The 17,253-nt window shown below is 38.0% G+C and overlaps 1 protein-coding gene across 1 annotated transcript in view; it reads right to left on the bottom strand.

The window, feature by feature from the left end:
* The window catches only part of TRHDE (thyrotropin releasing hormone degrading enzyme), a 211,814-nt gene that overhangs the window by 121,938 nt on the left and 72,623 nt on the right, over positions 1 to 17,253 (bottom strand). Inside the window, exon 4 of the mRNA XM_042792960.1 lies at positions 2,059 to 2,213. Within this exon, the coding sequence (XP_042648894.1) occupies positions 2,059 to 2,213 (155 nt within the window). The remainder of the gene's footprint in view (positions 1 to 2,058; positions 2,214 to 17,253) is intronic.

Raw genomic sequence — 17,253 nt, forward strand, 5'->3', positions numbered from 1 at the left:
AGCAGGCGAGATGATCCACAGCAAGAAAGGATGAAAAATGCAATGAATAATTAACAGTTAAATAGCAGAGGCAAGAGATCCTGGACCCAACCCAGTCTCAGTTTAATACATTTTCACCTAAGCTAGTACTGTTTACAATTCCTGCTTTATGTTATCCACAGCTAAAGTTTCCTTGAGGGGCTTCTGAATGTGGTAAAACAAAAGAAGAAAAAAACTGGCCAAATAAAGACAATACAGTGATGGAGGTGCTAGACACTGTTTTGTGGCTTGTATTTTTGGAGGGTTTCTCCCTTAAACTTTATTTGCAGATAAACAATCCATATTTTCTGTGACTCAATTTTGTATCTAAAAAGTAGAAATAGTATTTCTTCCACCTGAATATTTTCTACTTTGTCTAGTTATCCAGTGAGGCAGCTGAGCAAGGACCTGATCTGCATGGTACTAAAACAAAAACAGCAGCAACACGAATGGAGGAACATACTTTTAATTAAGTGAGCAGCACTGGAAGTAAAATCAACACAGACACCAAGTAAACCTTTACATTCACAGCTTTAAGGTCACTTAAAGGCACTCTATGACCACACAGCTACCCTAAAATAAACTCAAATAGAGTTTTCACCCACTTCATGATCCTCTGATATTCCCATAACAACGTAAAAAGGCTTTGGTTTCAATGAGAATCAAATAAACAAACTTCGCAAGTTACTGATGTGATAATTGCCCACATATGAAGTATAAATTGCTTTGGAAGCAGAGGAAATTAATAAAGTGGTGCAAAGAATAACTGGAAGTAATGGAATAACTTCAGAAAAAGCAGGCTTAAGCTGAATGCTAGGAAAAAGTTATTGACCATCAGATTTAATCAAAAGGTTTTAAGGGAAGCAGCATAACCCTGTAATCAGGAGCACTGAACCCAGCACTAGAAAACACACCACACGAGAATCTAATACTAACAGGAGCCAGGATTTGATGACCTAATGTGTGTTTTCCACACCTGATTCCTAAGGCACTGTAATTTTTCTAGCTGAACAGTATGCTACTCTATTGTACTGCACAATAAAGAGCATATAACAAAATCAGATGATTGTATTGAGAACAAACCAACAGTAACTTTCAATAAAAATTTCGTGTTGTAGTTGAGAACTTCATATTCTTCAGCAGATTTAATGTGAAACATGAATATGAACCAAACATTATTATTTCCAGGTTCATCTACCAGAACTTCATTACAAAGGCTCCCTTTTATATGGTATTTTTTATTTGCAGAAAGTGTTAAGAATTTGTATTGCTTTATAAAGAATAGTGTGTAAAGTCACAGATGTAAGCCATGCTGATTACACAGTAGGATTTCATTCATTTTAACCTGAAGGCTATGATTATGCCTCTTGTGAGTGCAAGAAAGGGTTTCCTGCCCCTGTAGCAAATTCCTTCAATAATTTTTGCATTCAACTCAATTTTACTGAACACTTGTAATATGTTTAGTTTGAGATAAGAAGATGGAAGAAATGTAAAATAAATTGTAATATGTGTTTCTTACAAAGTTTTCTTATTGATACAAAAGTTTGTGTACACATGAAGACTCAATTATCCACCGATAGTGAACAGAGGGTCAATAACAAATTAAAATAAAAAGAAAATGGAAGTATGGGTATATGTGACGGAAGAAGATGATGACTAACAAATTGATTTCAGCCAAAATGATTTTTGACGTGAACATGAAACCCAGCATGAATCTGCTACAGTTCTGCAATAAATCATTTTCTACAGTTATCAACGTGTTTACACACCAACAGCACACTCACACACAAACATACAGAATATAATCATACAGAAAATAGGGAAGTTGTTCATTGCTACTAATTTTCTCTTCTATCTACCTTTTGAGTCTTCCCAGTTTCTGAATTGTAGTGATATGCCTTACAGATCTCCATATTACTTGGACTTCAGTTACAATAAAAGTTGCAACTGTCTATGTGAACAACACGAATTAATTTTCAGTTTTGAAAAGGAATGCATGTTTTATGACATTAGTATCAAATATCTGAACACCTTTAATACCTGATGACATAGCTCATGTACAATGACCATGGTGACATCCAGTAGGTATGATATAGAAGAAATGCTTGGATCTAGCAGTATCCTTTGCTCCACAAAAACACTCAGTCCCCAGTTCTCCATAGCAGCATATGGATGCTTAGGCACAGCTAACAGATCTAGAAATAGAAAAAATATGTGTTAACTCCTTGTGGGAGCTTCTAGGCTGAACACCTTTTGTAAGTAAGGCCACAAATGATCACTAAAAGCATTTTAAATAACATACGTGTAAAAAACAGAATTCCAGCTCTCTAGTAATGTTATTTAGGAAACATTAATAAAATATTCCCTTTTTATCTTATGCCACTATCTGTTCACACATAATCATCACGTTATTGCTGTAACACAGTACTTAGTATTTCTAATTGAAGCTTCCTATACAGAATACACCTGATTTATAGTACCTTGTTGATCTACTTCTGGGTTTGATACTGCTTCTCACGTTCACTGTACCATATCAATGTAGTAAAACAGTCTTTTACCACAAGTATTTTTGATCTTTTCATTAAAGTGACTCCTTTATGAACTCCTTGCACATTAAACTGTATGTAAGGACTAACATTAAGGGGAGCACTGAATAAATACTGTTTCATAACAACCAGAAAGAAGACAAACTGTTCAGAAGCACCAGTTCTTACAAAACAAGGCATCTTTCAGCATGCACTATTGCTAGCATGCATCCTCTGAGAACAGGACTCCTGACAGTCACCTCTCAGCCCTGCAGGCTGGAACAATGGTGCCATACAGAACTTCAGGAGTATTACATGAGTTTTGTATTCAGTATGTGACAAAATATTAAGAAGATGGGAAGATCCTTCATCAGATAAAAAAAAAAAAAGAAGTGAGGAATTTCTCTCAGTACCATGAGGTTGAACAAGACAATATTACATCTATTCATGTGTTAGAATTTTTTTTTTTTTTACTTTTAGAGCAGTTTGGGTTGAAAGGGACATTAAAGATCATCTAGTTCCAACCCCCTGCCATGGGCAGGGACACCTTCCACCAGACCAGGTTGCTTGAAGCCCTGTCCAGCCTGGCCTTGAACACTCCCAGGGAGGGGACAACCACAACCTCTCCAGGCAACCTGTGCCAGTGCCTCAACACCCTCATAGTAAAGAATTTCTTCCTTAGATCTAGTCTAAGTTTACCCTCCTTCAGTTTAAAGCTGTTACCCATTGTCCTATCACTACACTCCCTGATAAAGAGTCCCTCCCCAGCTTTCCTGTAGCCCCCTTTAAGTACTGGCAGGCCGCTATAAGGTCTCCCCAGAGCCTTCTCTTCTCCAGGCTGAACAACCCCAACTCTCTCAGCCTGTCCTCATAAGGGAGGTGCTCCAGCACCCTGAGCATCTTCACGGCATCCTCTGGACCCATTCCAACAGGTTCCTGTCCTTCTTATGTTGGGGGTCCCAGAGCTGGACACAGCATTCCAGGTGGGGTCTCGTGAGAATGAAGTAAAGGGGGAGAATCACCTCACTCAACCTACTGGCCACACTTCTCTTGATGCAGCCCAGGATACGACTGGCTTTCTGGGCTGCAAACACACATTGCTGGCCCATGGTCAGTTTTCCATTCTCCAGTACCCCCAAGTCCTTTTCCACAGGGCTGCTTTCAATCCACTCATTGCCCAGGCTGTAGCTGTGCATGGGATTGCCCTGACCCATGTGCAGGACTTTGCACTTGGCCTTGTTGAACTTCATGAGGTTTGCACAGGCCCACCTCTCAAGGTCCCACTGAATGGCATCCCTTCTTTTCAGCATGTCAACCGCACCACACAGCTTGGTGTCATCAGCAAACTTGCTGAGGGTGTACTCAGTCCCACCGCAATCTCACTGCAGATGATTGAGAAGGAACTAAAATTGACTATCAGTCTGGAACAGTAAATTGACATAAGGAATAAAACAATACACAATGCTGCTTCATGGTGAAAACATCTGAAAGAGCCCAGAACTAACTTGTACATCTGCAAGAAGCCCAGTGCAACCTGTGTACAAAGCAGCCAGAATTTTGGAAGATACAGTCACATCAGCATGGTGCTCCCTCCGGTCAAACTAATTAGCATGGCTTCTTAATTAATTAGCCTGGTTGACACATTCCTCTCATTTGGCTGTATTACTGCTGGTTCTAAAGCTAGTTCATTTGCAACTAACATAAGTATATCTAGGTGGTACCTCTCTGGGTGGCATGAAAGGTCTCTGGGTTGACTTCCTAACCTGAAAAAGAAAAATTCCAACCTGCTTATTCTAAATAATACTCTAAGTTATATCACAGAACCAACACATCTCCTAAATTTGTCTATTCTGTCTTGCTGATACATGTGGTGAAATTGGCTTGGAGAACAACCTGACAGCAGGAGCTCTACTTCTGGTTTCACAGGAAGTTGCCACTGAAATATCAGGAGTGGAGAACTTGGATATATTTCAGCACTCCAAAAAACGGCCTGCTGCAAGAAGCATAAAAATACCAGCCTTCTAGTGGAAGCACAGACAGAGTCTAGCAGCTACTTCCAAATACAAGCAAACCGAAAACATCCAAATTGCAAACAGAGACATACTACAAATGGTAAGGAATAAATGTTTTCTATAAAGGCAGACACTAAAACACAAGCCTAATTAAATAAAGCAAAAATCCAAAACATGGTGTTCACGATTAGACATATAAGTTCAAAATTATATGCTTTGCCTTTCTTCTTCAGTTGAAGATCAAACTGTACTAATTTTCTAGAATAACTACAATTTGTCATAAATGACATGCAAAATTAAAAACTCCTGTCTGTTGTACAAAGAAGGGATAAGGATTAAAAAAAAAAAAAAAAAGGACACAAAGGCTACTAGGTGAAATCACTGAAGTTAATGGCAAATCTTCATTAACTTTAAACAGGGATCTCTCCCATTCTCAATTCTGTAAGGAAAGCCGCAACTTCTCCTGCAGTGATTCAACTTTCCTCCAAAAGGCATCTTCAGAAGAAGAATAGAGAGACTCTGTTATTTTTTACACCTATTAAGTTTTCAGCAATTTCTCTCAAATAAGCAAAGCAATACTAAAACAGAACTAGTATAAAAGTAAAACCAGTTCCCTACTTGTAACTGATCTCTTTGTTTCCTTTCTCTCATTTGGGCTCACTTGGAGGTTTTGGTCTTTCTTGCCAGTCATAATGGACAGATTTTGTCAGTGTCAGTCAGTAATAAACTGGAATAACTCTGGAACTGAAAAACTTGGGTGAGGTCTCATACTAAACACCTTTACAGGTTAATTATAGACTGCCTTTCACTTCCTGTGCCATTGGTATTGGTCTGCTGGTTTAGACCTATACTTTATAGCACTGACTTACCAATAAAACCTTCCTATCTGATGGACGGCTAACTGCCTTGCAGGTAGACAACCACAGAGGGATATTCTAAATCACTTTTATCCAACACAGCCCCGCTGCTCTGCAAGCCTGGAAACTCCTCTCATGCATCAGCTAATGCTTAAAGGGCTTTTCTGAATAGACAAAACATAATAGATAACCCTGTTGGTTTCCAGAATCCTAATCATTGCAGGTGACATGAACATACTGATAATGCTGAATGAACTAAGAAGTGTACTACAACATATGAACACACTCCTACCATTTTCTAGTGCCAGGTCTGATGTACTGAACTTTAATAACAGTGGCTTTCTTAATCTCCAGTGACTGACAGAAGGGACTCTGAACATACTCATTATTACAAAATGAGAAAATCTTTTATTCTCATGGTCCATGTCTAAACTCTGAATATGCAAGACTTGGTGTTAATTTAGAAATTAAATTCTTCAGTGGTTAATTACTCCACAAATTTCTACTACCTTTAAATAAAATTCCAAACATGCCTAGTTTTGTAGTAAAAGACACAATAAGATTTATCTTTCTCTGGGGAGTCATAAACATTTGACTTCAGAGGAACAATGTTTGATGTTCAAATATCAACATGAGAATTTGTATTTCCCTCTGTTTATCACATCATTAAAGCACCGAGGAAGGTATTCTGTGCTCCTGGAGGTGACATCTGTTAAGGTTTTAGTGTAAATTTTAAGGAGCAAGGTACAAAAGGAGGGATGATGATGCACGTTTTGATAGAAATATCATTCACACATATTACTGCTCCGAAGTGTTCTGCACTAACTGCAAAATGTGAACTACTGAATATATAACAGTTTGTGTGCATGCTGCATCCAGTTACTCTGCACACTATTTAATTAAATTCTTTGTAAAGTACTTGTGAATGTTTGATTATGTGGATATTGCTGGGGAAATAGAAATGCGTGTTATTGCTTGCAGAGAATAATATCCTCATACATCATAAAACTGTTACTTGAGATTTCCTGATACAGCAGTGCAGAGAGTCCTGTGTACTGCTGGAATAATAGAGGGTTTCCACCTCTTGGCCTTCACAGAGACTAAATTCATGACCAAGAAATAAAAACTATACAGCTAAAATAAAATCACCAGAAAAGCCATCAGGACAAAAACGTGTTGGAACTTCATACTAACGTACTATACTGGTACAGTTATTTGAATACAAGGACAGTATTTGGATGGTTTTTAAATCTATTTCTGTAGGAACCTCATGAAAAACATTTTAAGTTACAAAAACTGTATATAGCTCAATAGCTTCTTTTATTTCCAAACGTTTAATTAAGGCATCATAATTATGTGAGCTTACATCAAAATATAATTGTCTGACATTATTAGCAGGTATCATCATAGTGCAAAATAGAAATTAGCAATTTAACACCTAAGTTGGTCACAAAGCAAATCAACATTAGATATTTTTTTTAACTTTATCTATGAACTTAATATCTGTGCAATCTGAACAAATGATACTGCTTTTCCTTTTCCCCCATTCAGTTATAGTATTTTCTAGGCACCCTCAAAAACCATTAAATTCCCCAAACCACACAACTGGGAACATCATTCTTGCTTTAAATGAGAGCACAGTTAGAACTTAATAGGATTAAATGTGAAACAAGATCCAACTCTCTCATGCAGAGTACCCTGAATTTGGGGGTCCTTCCCACCTCCTTTATCATTATAGTTTTTTACAAACATCAAATGATCTTTTCCACCACTTTGATTCCACTATGTTTAACCACCTCAATTTGAAATCTGTTGGGAATACAGGCATAACAGATACACATTCTTACTATACCTATAAATATGAGTGTGCGTATAAACACTGACAGACAGACATCCACACACATGAACACATTTACTAATACTATGTACTGCAATTTTATTTGGTTTCAACCATTGTTGGTTGAAATGTAATTGAGCTAGATCCTGCAGAACATAAGACAGTATTAAATGTCTAATACTCAAGGTGGAAGATAAAAAGCTCCTAGTAGTGGGAAAAAAAAAAAAAAAAAAAAAAAAAAAGAATAACTGTCAATAATTCCCACAAATTTTCTCTTAACATACATGATAAGTCTCCCAAATAAATCCAAGAGACCTGAAACACTGCAACTTGCAAATGAGAACATACAATGAGAAACAACAATTTTCTGTCAGGCATCTTTACACATGTATTTTCCTTAATAAAACCAGGAGGCACACAGAGACAAAATGTCCACTCCACGAACTCCATGTTTTTCCCTTATAATCCCTATTTTTATTACAAAAATGGCACTATAAAAATATTTTGTATTTACCAACATGCCTCTCACAATGTTATTTTCATTCATTTATTAAGAGAGGCTTTCTTCAAGACTTCAGGTGTAGATTTCTTGCTACCAGGTATTTCACTTTTTTGACAACAATTTCAAAAAATTAAGAGAAAGCATGGACTAATATCAGTTTATTTTACTCTTGACAAATGAAAACCCAAAGTATGGTTTTGCCCTTTCCTAATGCTTCATAATACAATGAATAGCTGTATTAAATCTTTCTAAGGCTTGTGTAATTTCCTAAATGAATGCTGTTGTTCAAAAAAAAGAACTATTTATTAAAAGGGTTTATATTTCTGTCATTTGTATTCCTTAATCAAAGCCATTTCTTTTACTAAGAATAAGTGGAAGATTTTTTTCTGTAATGGAATACCATTTAGTGATTTATGAAGATTTTAAAGAACAAGCCAACTACAAAAAGTGACAACTCTGGTTAAAATCATTAAGTCAGACAGTAGTTACTGGAAGAAACATCCAAATTTGCTGCCAATCAGGCCTAAACCACAACATCTACTGATAAAGAACTACTGATAACAGTATTTATAATAATTATCTAAATTGGCTACTGAAAAACTTTCTTTTCTGCACTGTTTGCTCAGTATATGACAGAGGAGTTTGTGCTGGAAAACCAAGTTTTCCTTGCATATACTTTCATCCATTTAAGAAGTTATTGGGGGGGGGGGGAAGGAAGAAACAACAACAAAAAAATAATATCCCAGGGCTTGCTGAAAGCTCTCTGAAGCCAGCAAGAAGGTCTCCAATTGACTATAACAGCAGAACAAAACACAACTAATGCATTTGAATGTTCACCTTCAGATACTTTGAGACACCTGATTTTCAGAAAATATTCCGTGCATGTTTCCTGAAAACTAAACTGTTTCGATATCTCACTTCTGACAGTTAGGACCTAGGTACCCTGCCTTAGCTATCTTTTAACTATTCCTTTTATTTAAACTACACCTTCACAGTATTCTTCTATCTACTCTCACTACATGCAAAGCACACAAAAGTCACAACCTGGATGACAGTCCCACAGGAAATCTTTGACTAACATTTCTGTTTACCTTAACACTTATTCTGGCACCCATCAGTTTTCACCTCTGGGACTACACCACCAATATCCTTCTATAAGCATGACACTTACCAATCCACACCGATGTTAGCCTGCAGAGTTAATGCAAAGGTCTAAAACTGTTTGCCATTATTTCAGTCAAATCAAATGGCTTGTTGCAGACCCTGAGGAGAAATCACTGACACACAGCAGTTTATTGCTGGGGTTTTTATTGCTTCTTATTGCTGTACAAAGTATTACTTAACATTAACTGACATTAACAATGGATGAAATTCCAGAGTGTTTGATACAAATAACAGACGTTTAACGCAATGTGAATACTAAAGGACCTGAGGGGGAAAAAAAAAAATGTGGGACAGAAAGCTGGGGAGGGTAAGGGGAGAGAATCAGTAGTAATACAGAAGGAAAAACTTTGCTATTTTTTCAAGCAACTAAGCCTTGATACTGGGTGATGGCAAGTTTACAGTTTAAAAAAAAAATAAAATAGAAACTCGTTGATTTTATTTGACATGAATATTATTAAATTGCTTTCAATTTTCATAACCTCAATCTATAGATCATTGCTTTGTTATTTCAAAGTATATCAAATGATTCAATGTTAAAATGAAAAATGAATGCAATCACCCATTGAGGCTGAATTACATATCATCTTGGTTGTATCGATCTCTACATGAACTCTCTTTCTTTTAAATAATGCCTGAACAGATCATTATGAATTGCTGCACGGTAACAAACAAGGAAAAATAAATCTTTCACAAAGCTTCTTTATAAACCTTTTTTCCCAGCCTCCAGACTAATGTGGGTATCCTAAACTCTTCTTAGACATACATTAGAACAAATAGTTACACTGAACAAACCAAGACACTGACTGAAATCAATCCAGGTTTCTGTTACTCCAAGTTAGAGGGCCAGTACTACATGTGTATCCCTTACAGTATACACACCACAGATGAAAAGAGGAAATACACTCTAACTCTTAACACCGAAAGATCTGGAGAGAGGGAAAAAACAAGAAAGACTTTGCTGCCTTCATAAATACTGTTTCTAATGTAAATACTAAGAGCATTGACATGATGGAAAATTGCCAACAGCCATTTTCCTACCACCACAGTTAATAGAGCATGAGGATTCTATGGCTGAAAACAACACACCACTGATTACTGAGCACTACCACTATGAATACTGCTGCAAAGAAAATGATCAAGTGCCACTGCCATATTCCTTCCCTTAGCTGCAAAACCAAGGTGCAGGAACACAGAAAACTCCAGAAATTCGTACTACTTAAGAATTATAACAATACGGTAAAATAAAGCTTTTCATCTGGCATACATAAAACTGATTTGCTTCACAGTAATAGAGACATGAATGTTTCCATTAGTACAACACTCTGTATATACCTCGAGTTAGCTCTTTTATATTTGTTTTATAGTGAGATCGTATTCACAAGTGATGGGCAGAGTTTAGCAGTGAAAGTAGAAATAGGAATTGTGGGAAGTCAGGTATTTCACATTTCCAGTATCTCAAAAATATGTATCACAATATTCCACCTAGAGATAAAATTACAATATAGCTAATCATATGCATTACATCTAAAGGCAATGTTTTTGCGGAGACTGTAACTATTTATCTTCTCCTCTCCTCCAGGATAAGATGAAGAAATACAAAGGAACTGTCCTGGATGGCTCCTCAGACAGTGCTTTTCAGTCTTGCTGTTTATCCTAAGCTCTAAAATAAGGTTTCTCTTACATTCTTATGCAAATTCTTTAGATAATATTAGATCAGGATAGATTTTTACTATCTTTATAGTAAAACCAGTAATCTATTCATCAGTTTATTTAATACACCAAGAATCAGTAACTTTCTGTGACATATCACAAAAAAAACACCATCAACCTGAATTCTAGACAAACAGAAATTAATAAATTCTGTTCTCATGCAAGCCCACACTCTCTTCTCCACAATTGTGCCCAAGGATGTAAAACTTAAGGGCTTAAACTAAGTCTTGTCACAGAATCCATATTCACTCTTACAAGATGCTCACCCCAAACCCCGATGGACCAGTGAAACCAAAACGTGAAAGCCAAAACTGAACTTGTTGATGCATTGAGATATCCTGGAGAGATTTAACTAAATGAATATACTCCTTCATTCTGTTCCAGATCAGTATGGGCACAGGCTGCCAGCAATGTGCTGTGCAGTTACCCATCACAGGTGAAAAATCACAGTTAAAAAGAAGGTGTGCAAGTTTGAAACATAAAAAAATCAGCCTTCTCTACACAGTTGCTCCAGATATCCCACAGTAAAATGGAGCACCAGGACCTGAACCTCCAAGAAGTTTTGCTTCCCTGGTGCAGGAAGGCTGAGCAACAGGCTCCGCTCAGCCCACATCCTGGTATGCTGAGGTAGACTGTACTATGTCTCTGAATAAAGAGGATCTTTTAAACATCTTAGGCTGAAAGTTATTACTGAACCCCACGTCGTTAATGCTGGGGGGGGAGTAAAAAGGAATTAAAAGAAATAAGCAAGATGGAAAAGTAGAGTAGCTGAAACCTCCACCACAGATGAAAAAAATCTATCTGAGCATGAAAAACTATGAGATGGAAATGGTGCTTCATTCTGCACCTGGAAGCAACAGGTACTAGTGAAGAGAAAGACAATAATTACAATAATTAGAAAGTAGCCTTATTTCAGACAGCTATGATACCTGAAGTGTTTAATAGTTTCAATTAACTCAGAGAGTAGAACCCAAACCTGAATATGTGTTACAAAAATGGAAGAATACTGCATACCATGTAAAAATAAAATTCTAGAAAGAAATGGTTTTAATCTGAAGTTAGAAAATAAAAGTGACACACTAAAGAGAGGCTGGTGACTGATACAAACTGAACTGTACTACTGAAGTTTGGCAAGAAGCTAACAGGAGCCGAGAACAGAAGAAGTTGTGACAGACCTGGGACAAGTACTTCTGCGACAGACTACTGGGAGACTCAGCAACAACGAAAAGCAGAGCCTGACAAACACCAGGAGTCATCCGGTCCAGAAAAAAAGTTTATATAGATCAAACAAATCTCTAACACAGTGAGTAAGATTGATAATCCAATATCCCACCAGAAAAGAAACCCGAGACAGAAAATCATGCAGGGCTCAGAGAACATGAGGAGCTGCACACACAATGACAGCCTGGACAAGTGACAGTCCTCTCCAGTGTGTGAGAAGAAATATTAGAAAGGTGATGGATTAAATCTCTTCCTTCCACTGATGGAGTGACTATATCGACAAATATGTTATTGCTACACTTTTGTAAAAAATATGCCTTGTTAGTTCCCTTAAATCACATTTAAGTCAAATTATGGTCAAAAATTGCTAACAGATTGTATTAATAACTTTCAAGACAATGCTGTAATGAATACTTACAAAAGTTACCACCAAATAGACAAAAATCTATGCTTAATGTATTTACACTGATCCATACTTACAGACATATTGAGCTGGCACTGACAAGCAGGCAATCATGGCTCCAGTCCTTGTGCACACCTTATGTTTCATGTATCACAAAAAAATTATTCAGAAGTTCTGGTCTGAGAATTCATCTGCAAGAGATGAACTTCTCACAGAGCACCTTCATGTGCACTCCTCCAGTCCCTCTTAGATCTTCATATTCCTGCAGATCTCTTGGTTAAACCACAACAGTCTTTTACCAGTCTCACCTTTGAAATGTTCCTGGGATCTAAACAGACAGTCTTTCATCCTGACTCATTCTGTTTCCACCATTTTCAAGACACAGTCTGTCCATTTTTTCTTAATAGTGCTTGTTCACTTCCTTAGATATGCAAATATCTGTTTGTTAGACTAGAAATTCTCTTCCATACTAAACTGGCTGGTAAGCAACTTCTCACTTCAATAAGGGGATAAAAACATTCCCCCCTTCCTTTGGTAATTCATTTTAATTTTTCAGTGTGTAATGTGTCCTCCACTGGAGTTTACATTCTGTATCAATCTTTACCTGCATTATACAAAGATCTAAATAGAATAAAATGTATGCAGCTCATTACTGACTGCTAACTGAGATCAGTAATGGTAACACACCGGTAATGAACCACCCTGGGATAGCAGAGGGCTTGCAGCGACTGATCTCCATTGCAGCCTCGCTGCTCTCAAAGTCAGACAACTGCAGGATATAACAAATAAGACAACATAAAGAAGGAACATTTCCCCTTGCTTTTGCACAAGGAAGAACCCATGTAAAATTAGAACTTTTTATTGCCTACAAGGGGAGATATTTTCAGAGACCATTCCATGTTATGCGTTCATCTTGTGACGGCACAGGGTATCAAGTTAAGACACAGTAACACTTGGTATGGGAAGAACCAAGAAGAGAGTGTGGCAAGAGGCTTTGGACAACTTTGGAAAGATTAAAAAAAATGCCAAGCTAAAACTAAACATACAAAAAAAAAAGCATAAAAGGTATACAATGGAAGTGCTGTACTAGAAGTACGGAAAACTGTAAATGCACAAAGATACACAGGCAAACCACAAGAACAGCATTATCACCATGCCTAGCCAACAGAAAAGACACTGAGATTCCCTGGAATAATGGATTAGGCAACCAAATTTGTGCCAACTGTAGTTTTTTAAATCAGCAACTACTATAAGCACTACTGAGAAATTCCATTTACAAACACTGGAAAAGTCCATTAAAAGTCAACAAGAACTGAAAGAGTTAGAGATCGCCCTGTAATCCCACAGCCAATTCAGAAACAGTATGACAGGAAACATAAAACTAAATTCTTCAAATAACTTTAACACGGTACCAGTGCAGTGTTCTGATAGACTCACAGAATGGTTGAGATTGAAATGGACCTCTGGAGGTCCAACTCCACTGCTCAAGCAGGGCCACCAAGAGCCGGTTTGTCAGGACTGTGTCTAGACAGCTTTTGAGTATCATCAGGGATTGAGACCCCACAATCTCTGTGCAACCTGTGCCAGTGCTCAGTCACGCTCACTTAAAAAAAGTGTTTCCTGATGTTCAGGAGGAACGTCCTGTGTTTCAATTTGCCCATTGCCTCTTGTCCTCTCACTTGGCACCACTGAAAAGAGCTTGGTGCCATCTTCCTCGCACCCCTCCTTCAGGTATTTATAGACATGGATGAGAATTCCCCCGAGCCTTCTCTTCTCCAGGTTGAACAGTCCCAGCTCTCCCAGTCTCTCCACATAGGAGAGAAACTCCAGTCACTTAATCATCCTTGTGGCTCTCCATTGGACTTTCTCCAGTATGTCCATGTGTTTCTTGTACTGTAGAGCCCAGAACTGCACACAGCACTCCAGGTGTGGCCTCACCAGTGCTGAGTAGAGGAGAAGGATGGCTTCCCCTGACCTACTAGCAACCCTCCTAATGCAGCCTAGGACATCATTCACCTTCTTTGCTGTGAAGGCACAGTGCTGGCTCATGGACAACTTCATGCTCACAAGCTCCTTCCTGAAAAGCTGATTTCCACTTGGTTGGTCCCCAGTATATACTGCTGCATGGGGTTGTTTCTCCCTAGGTGCAGGACTTCGCACTTCCCTTTGTCAGGCTTCATGAGGTTCTTGTGAGACCATATCTCCAGCCTGTTGAGGTCCCTCTGGATGGCAGTGAAACCCTCCATTGTATTAGTCACTCCTCCCAGTTTTGTGTCATCTGCAAACTTGCTGAGAGTACACCCTGCCGCACCATCTGGATCATTAACGAAGATGTTGAACAGGACTGGATCCAGCACTGACCCCTTGGGTTCACTGCTAGTGACTGGCCTCCAACTAAACTTCATACCACTAATCATTGCCATCTGGGCCCAGCTGTTCAGATAGTTTTCAATCCACCTTACTGTCTGCTCATCTAGCTCATACTTCATCAGCTACTCTATGAGGATCTTATGGGAGACAGCATTAAATACCCTACTAAAGTCCAGGTAGACAATACCCACTGCTCTCCCCTTGTCTACCAAGCCAGTCATTTCATCATAGAAAGTTACCAGGTTGGTCAAGCATGACTTCCCCTTGGTGAATCCATGCTGACTGCTCCCAGTCACCTTCTTGTCCTTCCTGTGTGTAGAAATGGTTTCCAAGATTAGCTGTTCCATCACCTTCCCAGAGATTGCAGTGAGGCTGTCTAGCCTGTCGTTCCCTGGATCCTCCTTCTTGTCCTTCTTCAAGACGGGGGTAACATTTGCTTTCCTCCAGTCCTCAGGTAACTCTTCCAATCACCATAGCCTTTCAAAGATAATCCAAAGTGGCCCAACAATGACATGAGCCAGCTCCCTCAGCATTCCTGGGTGCATACTGTTAGGGTCCATATGATTAAAGCTAGAAAGCACTGTCATAGGCATTAAGCAAAAATTTGGATGTCTAATTCAACCAGAGAAGGGACTTCCATAATATAACACAAATAACATGCTTCAGTGAGATCTTGTTTTTCATTTTAAATAGGTGAGAAAATCTCCCCTTTTTTTTCCAGAAGATACAACTAAGAATTTTGTGTGTGTGTGACAAATGTATGAATCCTAGCTCAAATATTTATAGTTTCAGCAAATCAGACAAGTACTCTGGATTAACTGACAGATAGGCAGGGAACAAAATCCAGAGCTAGATACTGTCTATGCCAACAACAGAAAGGTCCTTATCAGCAAAAATATGGCCTGTGGCTGCCAGAGAACTGAAGCCTTTCAGAAGGTAATCAATGCTATTAGGATAGGATAGCCAAGGCAGCATATTGCTGTCACTCCAGACGAGTATTTACTGAGGATAAAGAGGCACATTTTCTACAGTTCCCTAAAAGAACAAAGAAATAAAGAAACTAATTAGGAAATAAAAAAAAACTAAGGAACCGTTCCTTAGACACCACAATGAATTAACCATCTCCACACAGGTAAAATACCAGTATTTTATGGTAAACTCATAAATTTGAGCAGTTCAGAGATTACTTGTACACTTTTCCTAAATTTGGTTTGTGAGTATAGTTAAAAAATTGGTTAAATTACTAGTGAATTTATTTCATCTGAATGTCCCTGTTATGTTATTATTATTACATTGTAACCAAAGAAGGAAAAACAGAGAGTGGGAATTTCAGTGGCAATTGGTTCTGCTTATCAGATGAAATTATTATTAATAGGGCTCAGCCTAAGTCCATGTTCTGGTCAGAAGAGGACACATCTGTGCAGACAGGCCATCCTGAATTTTATGTGATGCACCCAACAGATACTTCCATGTTTAAACCTATAGGCAAGATGCTGCTTCTGAGGCATTTTTGGTGAATGAATGCTGGTGGCTATGTGCCTCCCCGCTGATGGCTACGGGTAGAGCCAGGGTCTCTCTTCTTCACTCTTCTCTATACTCTTTATCAACCTAATTTTTTAGGGCTAAGACCTCACTCACATGCTAGAGACTTCGGTGCAAGCTGTCAGTGTAGCCTGTGAGCATGGTCTTCCCCTCACGAACTCTCTCTTCTAGCACAGTCCCCAACCCAGCATTTCCATTTAGGGAACTGACTCCAGGCATGTGAAGACAGTCTTGGTGACCTTTTGACAAAGAAATGGGCTTGGAGGAAGGCCAAGCCAGGTAGGATAATAAAGACCCAGGTACAAGACTATTATAGCAAATAAAGCAATAGCATCAACATCTAAGAATCTGTAATGTAGACTTATCTACATATGGAGTTGCAATTCAACCATTCTGTTGATGTATTGCCCATCACTGTTATCTATAGGATATGAATTAAACCACTTTCTTCAATCAGTGTATCCTTTTTGACTTCTGAACTAATAAATCTCACCCCCTCAAATTTAATTCTTCAACATAAATTGAAAGTTTTTCTTGTTCTTCAACTCCATGTTGAAGAATTCATGAAACTAAACCAAAGAGAATAAATCAACATAAATAAAACTTCATTCTTCCAATAGCACAAGAAGCTATAACTACCCAAAACTGATACAACACTTCAACATTATTTTTTTATGGGGTTTAGTAAATTACCTTTTCAAATTTAGTAGTCTGTCATTCTTCAAGACTTTAGTGGAACCGTAAATTGTTTGACTATTACTTCAAATTTAAATTAGCACAGAAGAACACAGATCAGTCAGGCCCCCAAAAATCTGCTACAACTTACAATCTGAGTTCCAGAAAGAATATTTGATGCTTAAAATCTGATTTAAACTTTGAAAAATCTTATTTAACTTCAGTCTTAAGCAACAACATTTTGTACATTTTTACTAATATATTTGCTGTAAAATATCTTCCTGTTAGCGTGCATATTCTAGTCAGAATGCTAGTCTCGAGTAAACACTGAATTGTCATGTCCAAATGAAATAATTTTTTTCTGTACTCAACCACCACAAGAATTTCAGACAAACAAAGAGGTTATTCCTACTTCTT

This window comes from Tyto alba, unplaced genomic scaffold, assembly GCF_018691265.1.
Source record: "Tyto alba isolate M040663 unplaced genomic scaffold, T.alba_DEE_v4.0 Super-Scaffold_2, whole genome shotgun sequence".
NCBI lineage: Eukaryota > Metazoa > Chordata > Aves > Strigiformes > Tytonidae > Tyto > Tyto alba.